The sequence below is a fragment of the Bicyclus anynana genome, chromosome 4 (genome assembly GCF_947172395.1).
Source record: "Bicyclus anynana chromosome 4, ilBicAnyn1.1, whole genome shotgun sequence".
Classification (NCBI taxonomy): Eukaryota; Metazoa; Arthropoda; class Insecta; order Lepidoptera; family Nymphalidae; genus Bicyclus; species Bicyclus anynana.
The window spans coordinates 6,579,896-6,607,313 of NC_069086.1; the positions used below are offsets into that span (position 1 = coordinate 6,579,896).

At 37.3% G+C, this 27,418-nt stretch overlaps 1 protein-coding gene across 9 annotated transcripts in view; it reads left to right on the forward strand.

Annotated features, from left to right (window-relative positions):
* Positions 1-27,418, forward strand: part of LOC112058417 (inter-alpha-trypsin inhibitor heavy chain H3) — a 43,731-nt gene that overhangs the window by 13,309 nt on the left and 3,004 nt on the right. For 2 of the 9 annotated variants that reach the window (XM_052891456.1, XM_052891455.1), the window contains 23 exons: positions 831-1,031; positions 2,138-2,291; positions 3,199-3,327; positions 4,203-4,334; positions 6,166-6,332; positions 7,582-7,728; positions 8,621-8,803; positions 9,623-9,719; positions 10,284-10,352; positions 10,797-10,850; positions 11,892-11,921; positions 13,924-13,956; positions 14,375-14,398; positions 15,109-15,135; positions 16,033-16,050; positions 17,097-17,114; positions 18,789-18,806; positions 20,291-20,308; positions 21,497-21,523; positions 21,708-21,740; positions 24,279-24,293; positions 24,888-24,914; positions 26,169-26,365. In XM_052891456.1, coding sequence (XP_052747416.1) covers positions 831-1,031; positions 2,138-2,291; positions 3,199-3,327; positions 4,203-4,334; positions 6,166-6,332; positions 7,582-7,728; positions 8,621-8,803; positions 9,623-9,719; positions 10,284-10,352; positions 10,797-10,850; positions 11,892-11,921; positions 13,924-13,956; positions 14,375-14,398; positions 15,109-15,135; positions 16,033-16,050; positions 17,097-17,114; positions 18,789-18,806; positions 20,291-20,308; positions 21,497-21,523; positions 21,708-21,740; positions 24,279-24,293; positions 24,888-24,914; positions 26,169-26,365 — 1,818 coding nt within the window. Of the gene's footprint in view, positions 1-830; positions 1,032-2,137; positions 2,292-3,198; positions 3,328-4,202; positions 4,335-6,165; positions 6,333-7,581; positions 7,729-8,620; positions 8,804-9,622; positions 9,720-10,283; positions 10,353-10,796; positions 10,851-11,891; positions 11,922-13,923; positions 13,957-14,374; positions 14,399-15,108; positions 15,136-16,032; positions 16,051-17,096; positions 17,115-18,788; positions 18,807-18,902; positions 19,008-20,290; positions 20,309-21,496; positions 21,524-21,707; positions 21,741-24,278; positions 24,381-24,440; positions 24,607-24,887; positions 24,915-26,168; positions 26,366-27,418 lie in introns of those variants that run through there. The other 7 variants (XR_008252438.1, XR_008252437.1, XR_008252439.1 and 4 more) reach the window with 7 other exon arrangements.

Here is a 27,418-nt window from a genome sequence, read left to right on the forward strand (position 1 = left end):
GAAATTTGTAATGGTAATAGATTTTACTCTGGATTAACACATAGGCTACTTTTCATCCCGAAAAAATCCATGGTTCCCGCGGGTGAATAACTGTATTTACGTGGATGAAGTCGCGGGCGTTCGATATATATAGATATAAAAATCTAATAGATTAAAAACTGTTCTCTTATATTGAGAATTCATATAGTAAAGAAACTTAAGGTAACCTATCCTAATAACTATAAAAATCATGCCTACATGGACATGGTTTTTATGAATAGTGGAAAGAATACTGGCTGTTTTCCGCGGTTGATCAGCTAGGCTGGTCATTTGTGCCAGAAATGAGGCTGCCCTTATGTCACAAGTCGAAGAAAGGAGATGGTCCAAAATTGTATGGTGCCCAGGATCAGTCATTTTACCCCGGCGGAAATAAAAGAAAATATTTTTTTAACTATTTTTAAATAAACAAATCTACGAATTTACTTTAATTCTTTCGAAATAATATTCATTCTCTCCTAAGAAATGCAACACTATTAAGGGTAATAATGGCGGATTGATGACGTTTTCAATGCAGTAGTCGATTTGACGTTTGCTGTCAATTGTCATGTTATAGTTGCTTTAAGGGCGCCATCTTGATAAAACTCAAAAAATTTAATTTTATTTATTTCTTTTCATTTAGTTAGATTTATTCACTTACTTAGATTTTAATAAAATCCTTGTATTTTTTAAATTTTAATGATACGGTGTACAACAGTGGACCAGATATGGACCATCTCCTTTTGATATGCTTGTTAAAATTCTTGCTAATGATAATAATGATAACGCTAATAAATAACTTTGTTAAACTGCAGGTGAATGATGGCTACTTCGTCCACTTCTTCGCCCCTAGTTCCATGACGCCCTTGAGCAAGCATGTTGTATTTGTGCTCGATACATCGGGGTCCATGCTTGGAAGTAAAATAGAGCAGTTGCAAAAAGCTATGAATTCCATTCTTTCCGACCTCCGCCCAACTGACTGTTTCAATGTTGTTGAGTTCAACTCTAATGTTAAAGTAGGTATTGTTTATTTTTTAATTTCTTAAGTTTTTCAAAAGCTAAACCATATTATCATAATTTGCTCTCCATGCAAATGTTACTGGAGATCATTTATTATTTTAATCAACACTTACAACATTATTAGCAAACAAAATTTTTGATGTGAAACATCTATAGCCGCACATAAAACCGATTTATGGCAACGCATGCCGTGGCGACGCGTCGCCACGCTATATGATGGTATATATATATATACCAGTAGCGAAGACTGAAAATTTCTTGTAGGTAACCCCCCATTTATGTGTTCAGTCTAAATTATTAACGTCCGTAAAATTCGTGGATTTATAAAAGGTAACCCTATAGGAATCGGGTTGTGAAGAACCATCACCGCTGGTACGTATACATATTTTTATCAAAATTATATATTTTAGTCCAACAATAAATTCATCCATACATATTCATTACAGTAATTAATAACGATTTTTAAAAGGTAACCCGGCAGGAATCGGTGTGGACTTTTCGCCGCTGATACATACAGTCTATATGCAGTAGTGTGTACGGTGTGGTGACGCGTCGCCATGCGCAATCGACTGTGCGATTCTCTCCCACTGCTCTTTTCTGCATATTAATAATAATAATAAAAGCCTTTATTTACTGAATTTTATATCTATACTAATATAATAAAGCTGAAGAGTTTGTTTGTTTGTTTGATTGAATCTCTGGAACTACTGGTCCGATTTGAAAAATTCTTTCAGTGTTAGATAGCCCATTTATCGAGAAAGGCTATAGGCTATATATTATCCCTGTATTCCTACGGGAACGGGAACCACGCGGGTGAAACCGCGCGACGTCAGCTAGTACATAATATTATTGTAATATATCATTGACACTGATTCTTTTCTTCAGCTTGCCCTCGGGCATAGGCCTCCTCCAGACACTTCCATAGTTCTCTATCTCTTGCTTTCCTACTCCATGTGTCTCCTGCTGTCTGTCTGAGTTCTGCATATTACTTTTACAAAATAATGTTGATATTTCACATCTGCCAGGCGTCCAGAGAAGGCTCACATATTTTTTTTTTGTTTAAAAATTTTGTTTCTTTCCTAAAAAGTACGATTGTCTACAGGTTCACGATTTAAAAGATGCTGAGATATCGTCACCACCTAATACATATTCCTTCAATTTAAATTCCCCGGTCGACATAGTACCACCGGCACTCGCAACACCAGAAAACATAGATTTGGCAAGGATTACTGTATCCAGGCTTAGTGCCAATGGAGGTAATCATTTCGTGTTGTTGTGTTTATCTTGTATGTATGTAATATTTTTCATAACCTCATATCTTCCAAACCACTGATCGGGTTTACATAATTAAGATATCGTTAGATTAGTCTTGATAACCCAAGGGTATCAAATTCAAGCGCTCATCATGAGGATTTAAAATGGTATACCATGGTCAAAAAAACTGCAATTAGAAAAACGTTATTTATTAATTGTCTATACAAAATACGTGAGACGGCTGACTATAGGTGCGAACACCTAAACACCTAAAATAAACTGAATTAAATATATTGATTATGCTCATAAAAATGGAACAAGTGCAAGTCGGATTCGCCAAACTAGGGTACCGTACAATAATCATTCTATCCAATATTGGTCATGGTTTTCTAATTGCTTTCTACAATTCTGATCTGGGCTAGTTGTTTTTCTATCTAGTTTTTATATTTTATGCAGACGGGTTTTTTTTTATTTATTTATTCACCATCTGTTTAATTAAATGATGAAAACAAATCAATAACTTGTGTCAGCATCATCATTAACAGCCGATTGACATCCATTGCTGCTCAATGGCCTCTTGCATGGACTTCCCAACACAAAGGTCTCGAGCCACCAGCATCCAGTCGCTCCCTGCGACCCGCTCCCTGTACTCGGTCCACCTAGTGGGGGGGTCGACCAACACTGCGCTTTCCGGTGCGGGGTCGTCATTACAGCGCCGTGAGACACTAACGTCCAAAAATACCATTACCACTTCAGCTTCGCTACGCTGAGCTTTGTCAGTGACTGGTTCTTCTGCGGATCTCCTCATTTCTGATTCGACCACGCAGAAAACTGTTAATAATAACTTCTTCTTCTTTTTTATGAGTAATTAATGCAATGATTTAACTCGTACTTGTTTGCATGTTCTAGGTACCAATATCTACAAAGCCCTCCACGTGGCTCTAAATGTTATACATAACAAAGAGTCATACAAAAATCAAGAAAATCCAACAAATATTACTTCTGTAGAGCGTAATAAAGGAACAGACAAAAACAAAAGTAAGTTTTATACCAAAAATATTCTTTGCAAGTTCTCATCCTTTATATATTGGACTAGCTGACGCCACGCGGTTTCTCCCGTGTGGTTCCCGTTCCCGTAGGAATACGGGAATAATAAATTGCTTTTAGCCTTCCTCGATAAATGGGCTATCTAACACTGAAGGAACGTTTGAAATCGGATCTGTAGTTCCTGAGATTATCGCGTTCAAACAAACAAACAAACTCTTCAGATTTATAATATTAGTATTGATAGAAGCAGGCGTTACTTTGCGGAAGTTCATCATGAATATATAATTATTTATTTATTTTGCTATTATCCGCGAAAAACCGACGAACCCACGCGACAACTTCCAACATCTCCGGTTCGGTTTTGTAGAGTCAACATCTCCGGTTTCGGGGTTAAACGTACGTATACGACGAGTATACGACGTATACGACGAGTATTTCGTGTCGGACCTGGGCGACGTTGTCGCGTTTTTTCGTCGGCTTTTCGCGGATAATAGCAAAATAAATAAATTATTATATATTCTCATCCTTTATATTTTACAATGATAATTACTGTCTGAAATCATGGTTTTTTTTTTTGGGATAAATATATCTATATATTAGTATATTAGTATATAGCGACTGTTCTGTATAGTGACATTTATTTTATTCCATTCCAGCTTCTGTGTTTCCTAACACTTTGATTTGTGCACCTTCAAGACAAGAGTGAATAGGCATTTTCTAGGCAAGCGCGCTCCAACCTAGACCTCATTGCTTTCCACCAGGCATGATTGTAGTCTAGCGCAAGTCTATTATTAATAAAAAAAAAAATAAAAAAAAAATATCTTGAAAAAAATACAATTGTACAGTAACTTTTATTTCTATCGCAGATGTGACAGAGCCTCTCATAATATTCCTAACGGACGGCGAACCAACAGTGGAAGAGTTCGATACTGATCGTATCGTCTCCAGCGTGTCAGGGAAAAATTCAGATCGGACGCCCATATACACGCTTGCTTTTGGTAAATCTTCAACTTTCATAACTTCTTTTTTTCATAACCCATATTCGGGTCACTGAGCTCGAGTCTCCTCTCAGAATGAGAGGGGTAAGGCCAATAGTCCACCACGCTGGCCCAATGCGGATTGGCAGACTTCACACACGCAGAGAATCAAGATAATTTTCTGGTATGCAGGTTTCCTCTCGATGGTTTCCTTCACCGATTGAGACACGTGATATTTAATTTCTTAAAATGCACACAACTGAAAAGTTGGAGGTGCATGCCCCGGACCGGATTCGAACCCACACAAAACGTGGGGTGACTTATGTGCGAGTGTTCTTAGACATGTTTGATGAAAATCGGTTGAGCCGCTTAAAAGTTGTGGGGGCTGAAAATTGGGAAGAATAACCGAATGTCGCGCATATGCATGAGTGGAGTTTCAAATGAAAGCGCACTGAAAGAGAATATCGAGAGTGTAATTAATAATTTAATGACCTTCGGGGGTTTTCAAAATTTTCATTTCTATTTTATTTTATTCTTTGAAAAGTTAGCCCTTGACTACGAACATACCTGATATGTGATGATGCAGTCTATGATGGAAACAGGCTTTCATGGAAGAGGCAACAGTTCTACCTCTAACGGTTTGTAGAAAACATCATACCGGAACGCTAAATTACTTGGCTGTAGAGTGCTAACTAGCCACGGCCCAATTTTCTACCACTAAACCCAACCTGCGCTAATTAACAAATTATAAAATCCAAAACTGGCCCGATCTGGGAATCGAACCCAGTACCTCTTTTGTTGAGAACCACAACACTAACAATTGCGCCAGAGAGTTTGTCAAAAATTTCTTTTCAATTATATAGATAACTAACAATTATATAGAGACTTCGTCCGCGTGGAAATCAATGTAAACTTACAACCCCTATTTCACCACTTTAGAGGTTGAATTTTAAAAATGTTTGAATCAAATTATATTTCGTATTTTTTTTAATAATTTATGAACAAATTTTTAAAACTGTAACTCTGAAAATGGATTACTTTCCATACAAACATTCAACCCCTATTTCACCCCCTTTTATTTTTATTTAAGGAGAAAAAAGTAAGCTACTAACTGCGCTAAGATACAAGATTTATCATAATACCAAAATTCATCTTGATCGGTTCAGCCGTTTAGCCTTGAAAATGTATAGTGTCCCGCAATTGTACCAGGTGTTACGTCATTATAACGTAACACCTGTTACGTCATAATGACGTTCTTTCATTCAATTTGATGCGTTCTTATTATGTTTCTAAACAACCACAAGGGAACTCAGCAGACCGGTACTTTCTACGCAAACTGGCTCTCCGCAATGTTACATAGTGTCCATTGTACATAGTTACTGTACATACATTGTAATGTTAATGTTACATTGTACCAAGGTTACGTCATTATAGCGTAACACCTGTTACGTCAAAATGACGTTCACTCATTCAATTCGATTCGTTCTTATTATGATTCCAAACAACCACAAGGAGACTCAGTAGACCGGTATTTCCTACGCAAACTGGCCCTCCGCAATGGTACATAGTGTCCCGCCATTGTACCAGGTGTTACGTCATTATAACGTAACACCTGTTACGTCATAATGACGTTCTTTCATTAAATTTGATGCGTTCTTATTATGATTCCAAACAACCACAAGGGCACTCAGCAGACCGGTTCTTCCTACGCAAGCTGGCCCTCCGCAATGGTACCTAGTGTCCCGCCATTGTCCCAGGTGTTACGTCATTATAACGTTATACCTGTTACGTCATAATGACGTTCTTTTATTCAATTTGATGCGTTCTTATTATGATTTCAAACAACCACAAGGGGACTCAGCAGACCGGTATTTCCTACGCAAATTGGCCCTCCGCAACGACGGTTTCATGCGGCACATCTACGAGGCCTCGGATGCAGCGCTGCAGCTGCACGACTTCTACCGACAGGTGTCCTCACCGCTACTCTCTAACGTGCAGTTCCAATACCCTCGCAGACAGGTAATTTAAAAAAAAAAATCCACATCCGTGAAACACTACCCCCCTACCCTGCCCTACTCGGTGTGAGTAGGGCAAGGTGGGGGTAATTGTTAGGTGTTACAATTACTATACCACTATTTAATTCTACCCTACTCCTACCCCTCCCTACTCCCACCCTAGTCCCACTCTACAGTTACCATACCACTACTCAACCATACCTTACCCTTCTCCTACCCTACCCCTATACCAATAAACGTTCATTCTCTCATTCATTACTTGGGTATTGTATTTTATATTTTGTTACCTAAAACCAATGGATACATGTTATTTTTATGAAATTAAAAATTATGACTAGTCCTTGTCTGTATACATATGAAATTGTTGTATTCATCAAATCAAATGAAACTCTCTTCATATTTCCTAAGAATCCAAGAAGACAAAACAAAATTCATTACATAAAACATTCATCAGCGCAATTTAACAAAAATATGTTACACATGGCTCCTTAATTTATAACAACTTGCCACAACACCTAGCAGACAGAAGTATCAGCAAACCTACACATAAAGAAAAACTTGAAAAGTTTCTAACGCAAAAATGTTACTACTCCATAGGAGAGTACTATGATATGATGAGACTGATACTTCAAAAAAATAGTTGTAATTATCTTTCTTTTAAACTTAATGTCATTTAATTTTAACTTTATTCATCATCATCATCATATCAGCCGATGGACGTCCACTGACAAGACATAGGCCTTTTGTAAGGACTTCCAAACATCACGATACTGAGCCACCTGCATCCAGCGAATCCCTGCGACTCGCTTGGTGTCGTCAGTCCACCTGGTGGGGGGTCGGCCAACACTGCGCTTAGTAGTGCGGGGTCGCCATTCCAGCACTTTGGGACCCCAACGTCTATCGGCTCTTCGCACTATGTGCCCCGCCCATTGCCACTTCAGCTTCCCAACTCGTTGAGCTATGTCGGTGACTTCGGTTCTTCTGCGGATCTCCTCATTTCTGATTCGATAACGCAGAGATACTCCTAACATAGCTCGTTCCATCGCCCGCTGTGTGACTCTGAGCCTTCTTATGAGGCCCATAGTTAGCGACCAAGTCTCGGAAGGTCTCTAGGTCATCACACAATTTAACTTTATTAATTAAACATTTGTATACCTATTAATGGTGAAACATTGTTACCTAATACATAAGAACATCTTTGTATAATTATATTTAATGTTTCTTGCAAATAAACGATTCTGATTCTGATTCAGATAAAAGAAGAATCGCTCAGTCGCCACCAATTCCGCACAATCAACGACGGGTCAGAGGTGGCAGTCGTTGGGAGGGTAGCTGACGGCGTCCAAGAGATCACGCCGCAAGTTCTTGGATTGAGAGCCGAAAGTGACGGCCGCGGCCGGGTATGTTATTTCATTGTACACTGGCGGACGCCCGCGACTTCGGCCGTGTGGAATTTAGTTTTTCACAAATCCCTCGGGAACCATGGATTTTTCCGGGATAAAAAGTAGTGTGTGTCTATGTGTTAATCCAGGCTATAATATATCTTAATACCAAATTTCAGCTAATTCGGTTTAGTGGTTGTGGTGAAAGAGTAACAAACTTTCATATCATCAAAATCATCAGTTTTCGCAAATCTCGGGAAACCATGGATTTTTTCGGGATAAAAAGTATTAATCCAGAGTAAAATCAATTTCCATTCCAAATTTTAGCTAAATCGCGTCACTAGTAGAAGCGCTATAGAGTAACAAACATCCAAACACACATCCAAACATCCATACAAACTTTCGCGTTTATAATATTAGTTGTACTACAACTGACAGGGCAACAAACTCACAATATTTGCTAAAGTCTAAAAAAAAACAAAATAAGTTTTTTATTCTGTACAAGTTAGCCCTTGACTACAATCTTACCTGATGGTAAGTGATGATGCAATCCAAGATGGAAGCGGGCTAACTTGTTAGGAGTAGGTTCAGTTTCTACACGACATCGTACCGGAACGCTAAATCGCTTGGCGGTACGTCTTTGTCGGTAGGGTGATAACTAGCCACGGCCGACCCACCAGCCAGACCTGGACCAATTAAGAAAACCTCAATCAGAGCATCATTGAATATTGAACTAAACTATTTTTTTTTCTCGCAATCGTAGTAAAAAGCAGAGTGTAACACGTGGGGCTAAACCCATTATAAACTCGGTTTCTATTTAGGCGTTAGGCCTAAAAATACCTCGTATATTATGGGTCTTTTTAGCCCCTCGTAAAACAATCTACTATTGTTTTTGTGATTTTATTTGCAGAAGCCCTACGAGGTAAATTCTAAAGTAACAGTGACTCAAGACAAAGATGAGTACTTGCCATTGGAGCGGCTCTGGGCGTATATGACCATTAAGCAGCTGCTGGACAAAAGCTATGCCGAAGACAAAAGTCAGATCGATTCAAAAGACAGTCCCGAGAAGAAAGCTCTGGCTATAGCGCTAAAGGTAGATAAACTTCATAATCTAATAAAATTACTTAAGCCATTACCTCATTTGAGTTACATTAATTTGTACTTACTTAACTTACAATCCATAAGTAGGTACGTACACATCAATAGGGATGATGACAGGTTTTAAAAATTATTTTAAGAATATGATATTTTAGTTACCCTGTTCGCAGATGCCCTGCTGAGAACAGGGTAAAAGGGATCGGAGCTAAAGGGATATAAATTGAGGTATATTTGCGGAGCTTTATACTAAATAGTACGAACGGATGACGTCATCGCTTCGTGAGATCGTTAAATGTGTACGTGTGTTCATACAAATCTAGAAATAGTATCTGAAATTCTGAACGGGTTACGGCGCACTACCCGAGTCCAATGAAACACTGACTTTAACTGAACTGAATATTTATTAATTGCACACACATAAACTGAACAGAAAAAACTATCTAACATGGTTTGTACTATATAAAGTCAAGTAAACAAACGTTAGCGCGAGTTACACTATTTATACCGCCATCTGTCGAGAACTGTTGAAACTACGCGAACAGTATCTTTGTTATTTGATTATAATGAAAATTTTCACATTTAATGTAAGGATGCTAAAAAGTATGATTTTTCATCTAATTACGTTAAAAGATTTTTGACTGATTTTGAAATTAAATATAGGTTATTTATTTTGATGATTATTATTATGATTTATTCTACAAACTGTCCCATAAAAATTCAAACTAAGACATCATCCCAATTTACTAAAGAAGGCTTACCAATATATTCAAAAGTTTCAAATGCCCAATTCTACAGGCCTTCTATCTGCTTCTAGTACTCGTTCGTAACGCCTCTGACGTCACTAGTGGTAGTCCGGCTTAACAAAACCGAAGTCGATGACGTTGTAGACGCTGAAACAGTAGACGACCCAAGTGAGTACATACATAATTAAAATATCTACAGGCTATTTAGCCACGTGGCACATCGATTCTTTTACAACAATCGCAAAAGCTTCGCTTATTAAAAATGTATGACAATCATTACGATAAGTCACGTGATCAAATTATTATCGATCGTATCTGTCATTCCCATACATTTTTTTTAGTTTTCGTTGCGTTATCGTCTGAAGAAAGAGAATTGACGTGACACATGGCTATACACCCAGATTCGAGATATCTATCTATGCTAAGGAGTTAAAGTTTGTTAGTTTTTTAATCCCTAGAAAAAAATTATAACGCAAAACAACGTTTAGGGGGTCAGCCACTTGTAGTTTATTATAAACTAGCAGACGCCCGCGACTTCATCCTTCCTTAGACCTCCTTAATCCGGCCCTGTCGCAAAATCCGTTTTAAGAGGACATCTACTAAGTATAAACTACCCTCGTGCGAACATCTTTGTTCGTCAAGAATTTTCGATATTGCGTAATGAGAGATATATTTAGATTTTACTGTTCTTATAATTATTACTGTATAATTTATTTCTATATAATTTTCTAGAATTTTTGCCGTATAGAAAAGTAAGACATTCGAAGCTCCAGAGTCTTACCTACTCGGGTACTAGTACTGGTAAGTAATTCTTTTTTAAATTTTAGCGTATTTTTTTGTTTTAAATTTATTGAAGTCACAACTCGTAATATACTCGTAAAGTATACTTTTAAATATAAGTTGAAAATCAAAAATGTAATTATTGTTACAATGTTATTATGTATACTTAGCTAAGAAGTAATACGATGTCTATATAAAGCCTTAGTAGCTTAATGTACACAAATGCGAAAAAAAACATGAAATCATTCATTAGACCGTGATATCAGCTTGATCATACAGAACATATAGATTTCTAACTTATACAGACTAAAATTTAAAAAAAAAGGTTTTACTCTTTTTTGACCGACACAATGTTTTTTTTGTCTGCTGATTTTTAGACCAACTTTGTTTGAACACTAAGGTGATAGTCCAGTAATACCTTAATCTGCATAATTACAACTTAAATTGACTTTGAATTTGCTTCAGGTGACGGATTAACCGTCTCTTCAATCGAAGGACCGGTGCTTTTTGTCCAATCAAGTAAGTTCTTCATTATCATCTCATCAGCCGATGGACGTCCACTGCAGGACATAGGCCTTTTGTAGGGACTATCGGCTCTTCGAACTATGTGCCCCGCCCATCGCCACTTCAGCTTCGCGACACGTTGAGCTATGTCGGTGACTTTAGTTTTTCTGCGGATCTCCTCATTTCTGATTCGATCACGCAGAGACACTCCTAGCATAGCTTGCTCCATCGCCCGCTGTGGGACTCTGAGCTTTCTTCGGCCCATAGATCACTGTAAGTAAGTTCTTGAGAACATCTTTATACCAGATAATATGCGTTACAGCCATGGAAAACAATAATTAATTAATTTTTAAATGAGCTTTTGGTTACGTCAGAAAACACGGCCCGCCATGATGGCCATTACGTCAAGCAATTTTTAGTTTATGCCTTTCAGTTTTTTTAATAAAAACCGTAATTTAAAATATTTAGGTACACTGAAAAATTTTGTAGAATTGATAACTCGTGAGAAAACGACCAACAGTCATCATTTATCATTTATTATCATTAAAGCAATACATATTTTACATTATATAATATAAAAATTATACTAGTCACACTTTTATTATATAATGCAAGCTATGGAGCCCAGTTTGGGCGTAGCTTTAGTTGTCGAGTGATAGGGAGATCGTTTTTATTATTTTTCTATATCATGCATGTAGTCATTTACCGCGTAGTCACGCCTAAAACAGCGTTTTAGGCGTTTGAAAAAAATAGATAAAATACGCATTTTTTATTTTTTCTACAGAAATCTTTTACTATTTTTAATTGAAATTAGTCCATTATTTTGATTGACAGTGTATCTACAATTATTATTACTTTCGAAGGTACCTACACCGTCACACGGCGCTGCCGTGGATCGCTCAAAATCGATCGATCATTAATTAAATACGCCCAAAAATCCTTTTTTAGAAAGACGGGCTTAAAAATATAAGTTAGTTGCATTGACCTCTTACTTTTTAATAGGATTAGTTGCTATTTTTTTAGATAATTCAACACCTATAAATATTTATTTTGCAGACAGACGTCTAACTGGCGGCGCAGCTTCCGGTAAGTTTCATTACATTTTTTTTTTTCATTTTAATCTAATGACAAAGAAGTCGAAAGTCCATTTTGGACCAGGTCTTTGTATACTATACACAATTAATATATTCTTTTATTTAAAACATATCATTTAAAATACAGGAATTTTTAATTTTAAGATGTTCATAAGTAGTACCTAACACATTAAAGATAGAAGTACATTATCTTTTATATTTATTATTTTCTATCAAACTTCCTAAATTGATTCCTCATACAGTACTGTGTAGGTCAGTCAATCAGAACTTTATCACTTCTGATCAATATTTGTCTATGACGAGTGATGACGTGCTCTACGTGCGAAACTAATGACAATTCCGCGACGCTTTGGGGCCTATCTAACGATCTACGATCGACGCTTCACAAGATGAATCTTATCAAACGTACTATAAAGTATAAGTGGCACTTACTACATAGCCATTGAAATTTAATTCGAGGATACAGAAACAACACAATTGATTAATACAATGTGTAGTTTAGTTTAAACAGTGGCGTAGCGTGCCTTGGAGGGGCTCCGTATCAAAATTAGTTGGGGGGCCCTACAGACGAGCGGCAAATCACGAAGAATTATCTTAAAATTTTAGATCGAAAAAAATTAAGGGATCAAAAAAATTTTTCAAGTGGCAAATTTTTAAGTAAATACTACTTAAAAAATAGTCGTACTAGAATTTTAGAAAAGGATTTTATAGCTTGCAGTTTCACAACAGTACTCATCAAGAAAGGCTGTAGTATAGGTAAATAATATATAATTGGCAATGAGCATGCCTCCTCGATTTTGTATCGGCGTGGCGTCCCAGATTTTGTCGCAAGGAAGCCTGAATTTTGTAGCCGATTGGAACATTGTAGCACAGTTTACCTGTGTAGTAATGAACATTACTATACAACCTGTAATTAATAGCTTTGTGTTATGGTTTGAGGTTTTATATTGAGTAGATTACGAAATGGGAGTAGAAAAACTTTATTGTAGCAAAAAGAGGACGAAGTTATGATAAAATAAATGCTATGCTATCATTGACCTCTTATAATAAAAGGACGCACAATCATGTAGAAAATGTCACTTAAAAACTGGCCAATTTTGTTTTGGCAGTTTTAGAATTATTGTTAAAGAAAATTATATGTTGGACCTTATTATCAGGGCTTTAAATAGTCCATTATTCAATAAAATCAGAGCAAATTCAACCTTAAGGATTGAGTTTATGGTTGAATTTACAACTACTACTTTAATTGAATGCCAAGAAGTTGTGTTTGGCACTCATTGAGTGGGGACGTATTTTGGTCGCATTGTGCATCGACTTTTTACTAGGAGATCGATGTATGCTAACTATATAATATACATATAAATCTTGAATCTTCATAAGTGCAAATCTCGAGAACGGCTGATTCCTTTTAAGAATATTCCTTGAAGTACGACGATGTTTTTACGGAGAGAAAAAATCAAAAAGTTTAAAAAAGCATTCTCCCATACAAACTATTCGTAATAACACTTAAATTAATTAGGCAATTTGAAATTTAATACGATACAATAAAGTTGAAGTGTTAGTGGTGAAGTTCTGGGAAGGCAATTGATTGATGTTAGTGTAAGGGATAGAGTAGGGGTAGGGTATGAGTAGGGTAGAAGTAGGGTAGGGGCAGGGGAGGGGAGGGGAGGGGTAGAGGAGGGGAGAGTATTGGTAGGGTAGGGTAGCAGTAGTGTAGGGTAGCAGTAGGGTAGGGGTAGGGTCAGGGTAGGGTAGGAGTACGGTAGAGGTAGGGTAGAGGTAGGGTAGGGGTTTGGTAGAGGTAGCTTGGGTAGGTAGGCTCGAGTAGGTGATAGGATAGGTTATGTCAAAGCGAAGCTTGACCGGGTATGTTAGTGTATAATAAAGTAATTTTATTTTTGGTTAAGAATTCGTTATGTTTTAATAAATAATTTGGCACCTATTTAGATATCATTTCTTTTCTCATTTTTAAATGGTGTCATTTGTAATTACAGGTGTTGGCTCTAGCTATGGCGGTGGATTTAGTGGTAAGTTTCGACTACAGCGGTCAATCTGTACTATAGCCGAATTTGATTTTATTCTCATCACTTAAAACAAGATTTATATGTAAATAATTTAATTTTTAAATTAAAAATTGAAATTTTAAATCTATAAATCTTATTTATTTTCTCTTGTAATTGATTTTTATTTTCTTTCTTACTTACTCTTGTTAAAATTTTATATTTATAAATCTTGCTTTATATAGATTTAAAAAAAAAAATGTTAAATAACAAAAATTGCTCTAGCTAAAGTACAATTTAAATACAATTAAAAATGTATGATTGGTAAATTTTAGTCAAAGTACCTATTAAACTTAAATATAATATATTGACTAAAACTTGAAAATATCAAAAAATATTACATATTATGTAAGTAATTTATATTTATTTATATTTTACATTTTAGGAACCCACTCCGGACATCACTTTGGTAAGTAAAAAAATTTTTTTGTTTTGCAACTTATCTACATAATCATGCTTATACTTATTTTTATTATATAATTTAAGCAACTATCAGAGGTACCTACAGGAAAGATTTTTGGACAATTCCTAAAGATAAAGTGTGGTTTAACACAAACAAAAAAGCTTAATTTGCATATTATATTTTACGGCGTATATAGTGCCACGTCAATAGGCTAGTTGACACTTTTTTAATGGTCTTAAATTGTTCATTATTGTTCTACTTAGATTGTAAAAAAAAAAAAATTATTTTTTGAGACGTGATATTTTTTTTTTTTTTTGATAGTTCGAGTCAACTGTCGGCCATGATAGTCTATATTTCAACAGTTTCAAGACCTCACGGATCCTTTCCAAACGTCAAATCCATTACAAACGGAGCGTTTGAGAAAAATAATATTTAACAATTAGTTTGACGTTTAGTACATCAAGTAACATTGTGACGACACAAAATAGACGACAGCGTTTTTGACGTTTCGAAAAGTTCAAAAAATACGTGACTTTTGAATTATTTTTATAAGAAATCCTTAAGTTTTATTAGTTAATATCGATATATTTCGGACCTTTATTTCATTACATTATATTAGTATGTTCAAAGGGAAAAGATTCCATAACTTAACGTACCTACCAGAGGGACAAGATAACTTTAGGTGTGTAATATTAAATTCCATTTTATAATTTCAGGCATTGCGCATCATGGCGGCAAATACGGTAAGTTCTTACTTTACATTTAATTTTCTTACTTCATTGGTTAACCCAGTGACGTGGTAGCCCAGTGGATATGAACGTTGCCTTCGATTCGGAGGGCGTGGGTTCGTATGCGGTTCGGGGCATGTACTTTTGAGTTATGTGCATTTTAAGAAATTAAATATCACGTGTCTCAAACGGTGCAGGAAAAACATCCTGAAGAAACCTGCATACCTGAGAATTTTCTTAATTCTCTACGTGTAAGAAGTCTGCCAATCCGCATTGTGCCTGCGTGGTGGATTAAGGCATAACCCCTCAAACCCATCTAATTCTGATAGGAGACTCGTGCTCAATAGTGAGCCGAGCATGGGTTGGTAATGATCTGGGATTGCCTCCCAGATCAGGTTAATGTAAGATTTAATCTAGATTTGTATGTCTTCTTAAACGGGGCTATATATCCTCGTTATAGGCTCTATGTTATATGCTAGGCTATAGGCTATATGTTATATGCTAGGCTATAGGCTACATGTTGCCCCGTACTCCTATGGAAATGAGAACTGCGAGGGTGAAACCATGTGGCGTCAGCTTAGACGCTTGCAACTTGCTTGCAGTGTTATAATGTTTTTCTAAATTGTTGTTGTTGGTTCAAGTTTATTTATTTTGCATAGGCTTCAAAACTTTTATTATATACCGTATATCTATTACAAACAAAGTATATTGTTAAAAGAGATGGACAAATGTCAACCAATAGCAACGCAAACAGAATTAACGCTATCTCATTCGTTGCATTTGGAAGAACAACTGGGACTACTCCGCCGCCATTGGTTGAAATTTTGTTTATTTTTGTAACATATACTGCGGTAATAAAGTGTTATCTTATCCTGATTCAATAAATATAAAATGGTTATTTTTTTATTACAGGCCAATATGGTGGATATGGTAAGTCACAAGTTTCCACCAACGCATACAATCTCATACATATAAAATAACAAATTGTTGAGAAATCACTATGAGAGTAAATAAATAAGCACTATTCTCTATTTTTTAGGGTTCCGTAGCCAAATGGCAAAAACGGAACCCTTTACGATTCGTCATGTCTGGTTGTCCGACCGTCAAAAATGATATTGAAGTTTCCAATATATTTTTTTTCTAAACTGAATAGTTTGCGCGAGAGGCGCTTCCAAAGTGGTAAAATGTGGTAAACCCCCCTGTAAGTTCTAAAATAAGAGAACGATAAAATAAAAAAAAATATATGATTACATTATCATGCAAACTTCCACCGAAAATTGGTTTGAAGTGATCTTGTAAGTAGTTTTTTTTTATACGTCATAAATCGTAATCATAATAATATGTACATATATCATGTGTATAATTATGTAATTAATGAGCAAGAAGTTTATGTTACTTGCTGCTACGGAACCCTTCATGGGCGAGTCGCACTTGGCCGCTTTTTTATTAGTTACAAGTTAGGACATCGTACCGACACGCTAAACCTACCACTACCGCTACCACGCTACCACCCTACCGGCAAAGACGTACCGCCAAGCGTCCAAAATTATTATCAGGGGGTGATTAGTGATCGATACTGATGCCAAAAATGCAATCAGTAACATTTTTGTCTGTCTGTCTGTATGTTCTTTATAGAAAAAAATCTACTCGACGGATTTTAACGTAACTTGGTACAATTATTTTCCATACTCCTGGGCAGGTTATAGTATATCACGCTACGGTCAATAGGAATAGAGCAGTGAAGAGAAATGTTGGGAAAACGGGAGAAATTACTCCATTTTATATGCTTCCGTCGCGTGGTAGAGTACAGGTAGGGTAGTCCCTACTCATCCCCTGTATGGTAGGGTAGCTGTAGAGAGGGAGTGGGGTAGGGTAGGGTAGTTTCACGCGGACGAAGTCGCAGACGTGCGCTAGTTAGTAATAAAATGCTATCCATTTCTGATGCCGTAAAATAAAATGTTTTTTTTTTATTTCAGGCCATAACAGTGGATCTGGTAAGTTACAAGTTTTGACCACGTCAGCCAATCTCATAAAAGATAACAAATTGTAGAGACATCACTAGGAGAGTACAGAAATAAGCACTATTTCTCAATTCTTTTTTTATGATTTATAAGTTAGCCCTTGATTACAATCTCAACTGATGGTAAGTGATGATGCAATCTGTAGTGTTTGTGTATATATATATATATATATATATATATATATATATTACATAACTAAGGATATAAATCCACCCGTCATAGCATGGCCACAAGGGAAAGACAAATTAATCCCCGATTGACATTACGCGTGGAGATCTTTTCCTCGACTATGGCATATGGAGTGAATAAAATGATATACTTTGGGACTTTTGACATTTAAACGCGATAAATTTATCCCTGTGAAGTTGATGTGGGGATAAAACTTTACTTAAAAAAACAATTATGTCTCGCATGTTTTGGTCTTTAACAATTGCTTCGCAATATGGGGTAGGGTAGGGGTAGGGTAGGGGTAGGGTAGGGGTATGGTAGGGGTAGGGTAGGGTAGGGGTAGGGTAGGGTAGGGTAGGGTAGGGGTAGGGTAGGGTAGGGGTAGGGCAAGGGTAGGGTAGGGGTAGGGTAGGGTAGGGGTAGGGTAGGGATAGGGTAGGGGTAGGGCAGGGGTAGGGCAGGGGTAGGGCAGGGGTAGGGTAGGGGTAGAGTAGGGGTAGGGGTAGGGTAGGGGTAGGGTAGGGTAGGGGTAGGGCAGGGGTAGGGTAGGGGTAGGGTAGGGGTAGGGTAGTAGTAGGGTAGGGGTAGGGTAGGGGTAGGGTAGGGGTTTGGGCAGGGGTAGGGTAGGGATAGAGGTATAGAAGGGTAAAGTAGGGATAGAGAATAAGTGCACTTATGTAAAAACGAAGCTTGACCAGGTCCGCTAGTATGATAGATACTATAGATACCTACTACAAACCACCGCAAAAAACAATCACCAAACAAAACAATGCCAACAGAAAACAGATAAATAATATGCACAAAATAACCAAATATTATCAAATTTATGTTTATTTCGGGCTATTAATATACCTAATGCCAATTTATAAGATATCTACAAATGGACAAGTCTTTCCTCCGTTTATCCACCGGGGATAATATATCCACCGGCGTGCCCATGCGCGGTGAGTGGATAAAACGAGTGTGGGGGATAAACGTTTTATCCTCTCCCCGTGGATAAATTTCTCCCTTGCCCGTGCTAGCCCTGCAGATGTCCTGGGATTGCCTCCCAGATCAGGTTAATGTAAGTATGTTGCCCCGTACTCCTATGGAAATGAGAACTGCGAGGGTGAAACCAGGTGGCGTCAGCTTAGACGCTTGCAACTTGCTTGCAGTGTTATAATGTTTTTCTAAATTGTTGTTGTAGGTTCAAGTTTATTTATTTTGCATAGGCTTCAAAACTATTATTATATACCGTATATCTATTACAAACAAAGTAAATTGTTAAAAAAGATGGACAAATGTCAACCAATAGCAACGCAAACAGAAATATCGCTATCTCATTCGTTGCATTTGGAAGAAAGAGATGGAAATGGGACGACTCCGCCGCCATTGGTTGAAATTTTGTCTATTTTTGTAACAAAATAATATGTGCATAAATAAAATGTTATCTATAACCTGATTTAATAAATATAAAATGGTTTATTTTTTTTATTACAGGCCAATATGGTGCATATGGTAAGTCACAAGTCAATCTCATACATTTAAAATAACAAATTGTAGAGACATCACTATGAGAGTAAAGAAATAAGCAGTATTTCTCTATTTTTTTAGGGTTCTGTAGCCCTTAAAACGGAACCCTTAACGATTCGTCATGTCTGGTTGTCCGTCCGTATGTCACAGACTCTTATTTCCGAAACCATAAGAGCTATGTTGAAACTTGGTGAGTAGACTTATTCCGTGGACCGCATAAAGATTTTCATACGAAAATAGGAAAAATAACATTTATGGGGGTCCCCCATACTTAAAACTGAAACTCAATTTTTTTTTCATCAAATACATACGTGTGAGATATATACGGATAGGTCTTTAAAAATGATATTGAAGTTTCCAATATATTTTTTTTCTAAACTGAATAGTTTGCGCGAGAGACGCTTCCGAAGTGGTAAAATGTGTGTAAACCCCCCTGTAAGTTCTAAAATAAGAGAACGATAAAATAAAAAAAATATATGATTACATTACCATGCAAACTTCCACCGAAAATTGGTTTGAAGTGATCTTGTAAGTAGTTTTTTTTTATACGTCATAAATCGTAATCATAATAATATGTACATATATCATGTGTATAATTATGTAATTAATGAGCAAGAAGTTTATGTTACTTGCTGCTACGGAACCCTTCATGGGCGAGTCGCACTTCGCCGCTTTTTTATTAGTTACAAGTTAAGACATCGTACCGAAACGCTAAATCGCTTGGCGGTACGTCTTTGACGGTAGGGTGGTAACTAGCCACGTCCGAAGCCTCCCACCAGCCAGACCTGGACCATTTAAGTGTATGCCTAATACGCGTATATCGTAAAGAGAAATAGACAAATGTCAACCAATAGCAACGCAAACGGAAATATCTCTTTCGTTGCGTTTGAAAGAAGAGATGGGATTATGACTCCTCTTCCGACATTAGTTGAAAAATTTGTCTAATTCTGTTCACGATATACTGCATATCTAATATACCTACTTATAATAAATCTGTAGAGAGGTCAATTCTGTACATGAAATATGTATATTTCCAAAATTATTATCAGGGGGTGATTAGTGATCGATACTGATGCCAAAAATGCAATCAGTAACATTTTTGTCTGTCTGTCTGTATGTTCTTTATAGAAAAAAATCTACTCGACGGATTTTAACGTAACTTGGTACAATTATTTTCCATACTCCTGGGCAGGTTATAGTATATCACGCTACGGTCAATAGGAATAGAGCAGTGAAGAGAAATGTTGGGAAAACGGGAGAAATTACTCCATTTTATATGCTTCCGTCGCGTGGTAGAGTACAGGTAGGGTAGTCCCTACTCATCCCCTGTATGGTAGGGTAGCTGTAGAGAGGGAGTGGGGTAGGGTAGGGTAGTTTCACGCGGACGAAGTCGCAGACGTGCGCTAGTTAGTAATAAAATGCTATCCATTTCTGATGCCGTAAAAATAAAATGTTTTTCTTTATTTCAGGCCATAACAGTGGATCTGGTAAGTTACAAGTCTTGACCACGTCAGCCAATCTCATAAAAGATAACAAATTGTAGAGACATCACTAGGAGAGTACATAAATAAGCACTATTTCTCAATTCTTTTTTTATAATTTACAAGTTAGCCCTTGATTACAATCTCAACTGATGGTAAGTGATGATGTAATCTGTAGTGTTTGTGTATATATACACCGGTAGTGGGACAAGGCAGGCAGTCTGTCTCTGGCATCGAGAGGAGGCGAACGTGTGCTGCTGGCCATTATAGTGTAGTGGTGAGACGGTGACTTACTGCTAATACAGTAAATGACGACGAGGTAAAAAAAACTGTAAGTACCTAGTTATAATTATTATCCGTAAATTGTTGTGTTCTGTTACTTGGTAATTGGCAAAATCGCTTGCCCAGACTACGGACCCGGTTCTTGCCTGCCTTGTCCCACTACCGGTGTATATATACACAAACACTACACAATCTAAGATGGAACTGGGCTAACTTGTTAGGATTAGGATGAAAATCCATACATCATGGCGGTACGTCTTTGCCGATAGGTAGTAGCAGGTAGGTAGTATTGTAGTAACTAGCCACGGCCAAGGCGTCCTCCCAGCCAAACTTGAATCGATTAAGAAAACCTCAATCGGCTCAGCTGGGAATCGAACCCAGGACATCCATCTTGCAAATCCACTGTGCACCACTGTGTCACGGAGGTCGTTAATTTCCCTCCTTATTGGTTGGTTGCCGGATGTCGTGTCGTAAAAATCTGTCTATACCTACCTGATCTAGAACCGATGACGTCATTTGCGTTTTATTGCTACTAAACGCAATATTTTTGGTGTATAGAATATTACATTATTTCTTATATGGAAAACGTTTCTTAAGTAGAAATTTAAGAAATATCTACATACTTTAAGATATCCACCAGAAACCACCGGACGATATATTTTATACTAGCGGACGCCCGCGATTTCATCCGCGTGGAATTCAGTATTCACAAATCCCGCGGGAACCGTGGATGAAAAGTAGCCTATGTGTTAATCCAGAGTAAAATCTATTTCCATTCCAAATTTCAGCCAAATCGCTTCAGTAGCCGCAGCGTAAAAGAGGAACAAACATACTTACACACAAACTTTCGCCTTTATAATATTAGTAGGATAAAAAGTACAAATTTCATTAATTTCAAAATTTTTATTACAGGTACTAACCAGAACTCTGGAGCATATAGTAAGTAAGACCACGGTGACCAATCTCACTATTGCTCTAACTGCTATATTTTTATAAACATGGATCAAGATTTATTTGGTCGACATATTTTGTCTTTCTCTCGCTTCGAGAAATGTCGTGGTGCGCATTTTAGGCCCTATATACCTAATGTTTTAGTAAATACAATAGGTTATTTTTTTTTCAGGCGGCGCCCAGGGCTATGGTGCATATGAAACTAGTAAGTTAAAAGTTTCTATTGAGGCAGCCAATCGGAGTTAAAGTAATGGACCAAGCACATGAGACGCTACTGAAAACTAAGGGCTTCCGCACACGGGTCACCGGCCACAACCACAAAACGCCGCTTCCGGCACTCAGACCAATTATTGTATAGGATCTGCCTCGCTAGACGTTACTTTTCTGTCAAAGTATATGATCAACGATCTAATGCGATTATAAAAACTGTCTCTATAGAATCGATGTTAAATAGTTATAATCGTGTTCGTCAGTTAAAGAGCTCCGTAAAAATACCTTTTTGTGTAATTAAATTGTGTAAAAAACAGGCAAAAACTTCTAGTTTAGTATAAGATATATACCAAATCTAAGCTCGTTTTCCTCAGAAAATGACAGACAATTTTGTTCGTGACCATGAGTGCGATACAGGTCCTTCTATAATTGGTCTGAGAACCGGCATGTTTCCTGTAGTTTTCATACATTTTATATGGACTCGCGCACACGGTTGACGCCGCTGACCGCTACACGCTACAATCATCGCTGCTCGCTTCTTGTGGCCCGCACCCAGTGGCCTCCACTTCACATATGCATAAATGCACTGCCTACCCTGAAGACTCAGTACAAACCGAAGTTGGACCAGAGAATACATAGTTTGACTTTTAACTTTCCAATTTTTACTCAGAGTGCATGACCTAGTTAAAAGCCTTGTGCATGCCACTGGCCACACGCGCTATTATGATACTGCATGTATGAGTTAAAAAAGTAGCAGCCACCGACCACAAGTGTCGACCACAAGTGGCTGTCGCGCGCTTTAGCTACTTTTGTGGCCCCTTCTTTTTTTTTTATAAATTTATTTGCTGAAACTGTGGGTGCTTCTTCTTCTTGTAGCGGCGTATGTGGCTGCCACGTGTGGCCCGTGTGCGGTGACACTAAAGGTTGTATCTCTTTTTTTTTATTCTTTGAGAAAATGAGCTGTGGCAGATCGCGCTGGGATCTTGCTCTGTAACCAATAGTAGAGGAGAGACGTCACTAGAGTGACGCGAGTTACCTACACTATAGTCTATTTTTTTAAAGCAGAGACTGAAATGACAATTAGAAACGTCAAACATAAAAATAATGTGACCAGCATATAAAGAATAAGGTTATCCTAACGAATTTGATTCGAATACTAAGCAATTATTTAATTCCTGAATATCGATTTTGTGACGTCCCTATTTACTGCATTTAAAAATCAGGCAACACATGAAACGTCATTTTTGTCTCTGTAGTGAAAAAACACACTTTAGTGATTTCTATTCTACTACTATGCAGACCAAGAGCTAAGCTTAGACTAGCTCGCATAGCTATGACTGTGTTAGTAAAAGGTAGATATTGTTATACATTTTAAAGATAAATTGGAAAACAACACTTTAAAAAAATATGATGTATTGAAAATTCAACATGTCCTACACTTTTACTTACGTTTTATACCAATTTACGAACCTTGACAAGTGTACAAATTTTAAAATGGTACAGGACATTTTTTTTAAATCGACCCGATCATAATGAAAGAAAAATAATTATTGCACTCAAACGGGTGTGGATTTTCATCCTCCTTCTAACAAGTTAGTCCGTTTCCATCTTAGACTGCATCATCACTTACCATCAGGTGAGATTGTAGTCAAGGACTAACTTGTACCTAAAGAATGAAAAAAAACGAAACAAAATAAATAAAACAGTATTTATAAAAATAATATCAACAGTGTATTATAAACAGTAAGTATGTATAAAAATACATTGGTAATTTCATCCGTAATGTTTACCAAAAATCATTTTTTTTAAATAATAATAATAATAGCATTGAAAAAATAAAGATAGAAAAAAATTAAAAATCCGAAAAAATAACTTGGATACCTAGATATTTTTTTAAAACTATTCATATTAGTTTTAGATTATTAGGTGGTGTATCTACCATTCGCGTTTATTCATTAATTACGGGACATCCTGTATATAGTAGTAGCATGCTAGCACGGTGGAATGGTACTTCCTCGAAGAAGCCTTGTCACAATACGCTCTACTACTAACTAGTGCAAAGTGTAATAAAGTTAAAAATGGAATAAATGTTTACATTGATTTTCACGCGCATTGGGTCGCGGACATTGGCGCAGAAAACATATGTACGTTGGCTAACGTATTTTTTTTTATTCTTTACAAGTTAGCCCTTGACTACAATCTCACCTGATGGTAAGTGATGATGTAATCTAAGATGGAAGCGGGCTAACTTGTTAGGAGGAGAATGAAAATCCACACTCCTTTCGTTTTGTACACATCGTACCGGAACGCTAAATCGCTTGGCGGTACGTCTTTATCGGTAGGGTGGTAACTACCCACGGTCGAAGCCTCCCACCAGCTAGACCTGGACCAATTAAAAAACCTCAATCAGCCCAGCCGGGGATCGAACCCAGGACCTCCGTCATTAAATCCACCGCGCATACCACTGCGCCACGGAGGTAGTAATAATTTGTATAATCTGAAAGACTCAATAAGATTTCATTTTTCGTTTCAGGTACTGACGGATATGGTAAGCTTTAATTTTCAATTTAGTAAAATATAAGTAAAAAGCGCTCGGCGGTTGAAAGAGCTTTCATTCCATATATTCCTGATCATTGTAAGAAAAATAAGTATTTCACAAAACATAATTTATTAATATAGTATCTTAATTCCCTAGGTGTGTGAAGTCTGACAACTGGGCCAGCGTGGTGGACTATTAGCCTAACCCCCTATTAGCCTAAACGTGCATATCAGTGAGATGAACATGAGTTGTTAATGATGATAATTAAAAAAAAACACAGACATTTAAAAAAGTAGATATTAAAAGTCTTCGCGTTACATTGGTAAGCATTAGCTACAGCATTGAAAAAAAAAACTGATAGATAGTACAGATTTAAAAGTCCGAAAAAAACTGAGTTTTTTTGAAACTCATTCCAATTGAGTTTTATTCATTATTTATGGGACACTCTGTATAAGTAGGTACTATATTGATATATACAGTATATATCTATTCTGAAACTTTCAACATTATAATATGTGTATCTTATTTTTGTTTCAAATTACGATAAAATAATTCTAAATAAATAAAATATAATTGATGACTATTGTATTCTTCTTGTTACAGGAGGTTGGGGGAATGCATACGCAAGTAGTAAGTAGAAATATTTTTTTTTAATTCTAGTTTTAAAAGTTAGCCCTTGACTACAATCTCACATGATGGTAAGTGATGATGCAGTCTAAGATGAAAGCGGGCTAACATGTTAGGAGGATCTGAGTTTTACGATATTTTTTTGAAGACTTATGATTGATTTGTTCTTAATCTTGTTTGTTAAGCTTAAATAATACAAAAAGAAATAATAAAGCTTCAAATGTTACTTCGCCACTTTGGTACAACGGCAAACAATTTGCCCTAGAAGAGTGATAAAAAATGTATTTTTCTTTAAGAAACGTATTTTTACTAAGCCAATGAACAATGTTAACTATTTTTAAATGTTAGCTTTCTGTATTCTCCGTTGAAAACAAAAAATATTCCTGAAAGAATTATTTCGATATGTTAATTAATTCCCGAGATATAAAATTTTAAAGTGAGCGCGCGGTAATCAGCTCGCGTTTAACGCCGTGACGTCATCAAACAACATTTGCTCACCCGTAATAGGCAATTTCGTACTTCTGCCTTAAGTACTGACGAACTAATGGTTAGAATTGAAAAATATTTTTGTGTTGAAAAGCCCTCCCTGCCAAATTTCATCTTTGTACGTTTTAGAAATTTCGTGAGAATGACCTTTCGCATTTGTACATTAGGAAGACTAGCCGACGACCGAACATTATTTTCCCCGTTTTGACCACATTTTCGATCGGTGCTTTGCTCCTATTGGTCGTAGCTTGATGTTATGTATCGTAAACAAATCTCTTATAAACAGAGCGCTTGACAAAAATATTAGCTATCAATTAGTTTGACGTTTAGTACATCAAGTAATATTGTGATGTCACAAAATGGACGACAGCGTTTCAATTGCCCTGTAGAGTTTTACATGTTTCAAGGGCCAACAACAACATGTAAAATGTAATTTTTTATACATATTTTATATGGGATAGCATGAAAGGTAATGTCTCCAGTCACCAGATTTTAGATCCGTGGCAAACCTTCAAACGAACACCCTTGAAGTTTGATCTTTACAAAGCTTTCGAGTGTCTTTCGAAGCCCAAAGCCACCACAGTCCAAACTACATAAACAATTGGCTACCGTACCTACTTAACTATGGTAAATTAAAGTTCGTTTATTTCATTTAGGCTTAGTTTACCAGCACTTTGAATCGTCAAGTTGTCATAAGTTAATGGTGACAATCGGTATAAAATATAGCAGGCTCTTTTCGGGGGCCTTTTTATCGGAGCTAATATTTTTCAGGTCGCCCCTCATTACCTTTCTCTACCGCTACAACCACGATCACTAGCACGACAACTGCGAGTGCCGATCTGCGAACAGTGTATCATCTAGAAGGGTATGAGTGGGCACTCGCTAACATAAATGCAAGCGAGGACGCACTCGAGTGGAACGATGAACGCGGATCACAAGTCACCCTGAAGCTCTCCAAAGACAGTAATGTAAGAACAAATCATCAACTATTTGAACTTTAGTTATTCTAGATAATCATCATCAGCTGTACGTCCACCATAGGCCTTTTGTAGTGACTTCCAAACATCACGATACTGAGCCGCCTGCATCCAGCAAATCCCTGCGACTCGCTTGATGTCGTCAGTCTACCTGGTGGGGGTTCGAACCAACACAGCGCTTTCTAGTGCGGGATCGCCATTCCAGCACCTTGGGCCCCTAACGTCCATCGGCTCTTCAAACTATGTGCCCCGCCCATTGCCATTTCAGCATCGCGACTCGTTGAGCTATGTCGGTGAGGATATTTATTATAATTATTATATTTGTAGATAAGCTTACGGGATTTAATTTCATATTTTCATGTACAATAGATTTTGAGTTTCGGAGACAAAAGTGGCCTGAAATGTTTCGTGTAAAGATACCTTGTCGCTTTTGTTGTCGGTCGGTCTCTGGAATACGGCAGACGCTCGCCGCGCGTCTCGATGTAATTTGACAATAGAGTCAACTTCATAATGTTCTTCTCAATATTTATTATGGTCCAAGATCTCAATATGACGATCTTCACCAAGCTCGTTATATTGACTTTATGACTCAAATGAATTGAATTTTTTTCAGCCTTTGGTTTAAAAAAAAAACACACATCATATGTATACTCAGTTGATATAAATGCATCAAATGCGTATTATTTGGACGCGTGTACTTTTTAAGACTAAGAGCGACGGCACACGATGCGTTGCGGCGCCGCATCGCAAAGATTTCACCGTGACAGCGGGCGCAAGAGCAGTGCGGCGCCGCAACGTTGTTATGACAATCTGTTAATAAAATAATGTTGTGGTGCCGCTCCGCCGTCGCAACGCATTCACCCCTTTCGCCTCATCTCGGTGGTTGCAAGTCCGGTGCGGCGCCGGAGCGCATCGTGTGACATGCCACAGATATTTTTATGTAAGATGACGCAGCGACACCGCTGCGGCGCCGCACCGCCGCAACGCATCGTGTGCCCCCGCTCTTAGGGCAAAGTAGTGTCGGCTGGTTTGTACTTGTACTTT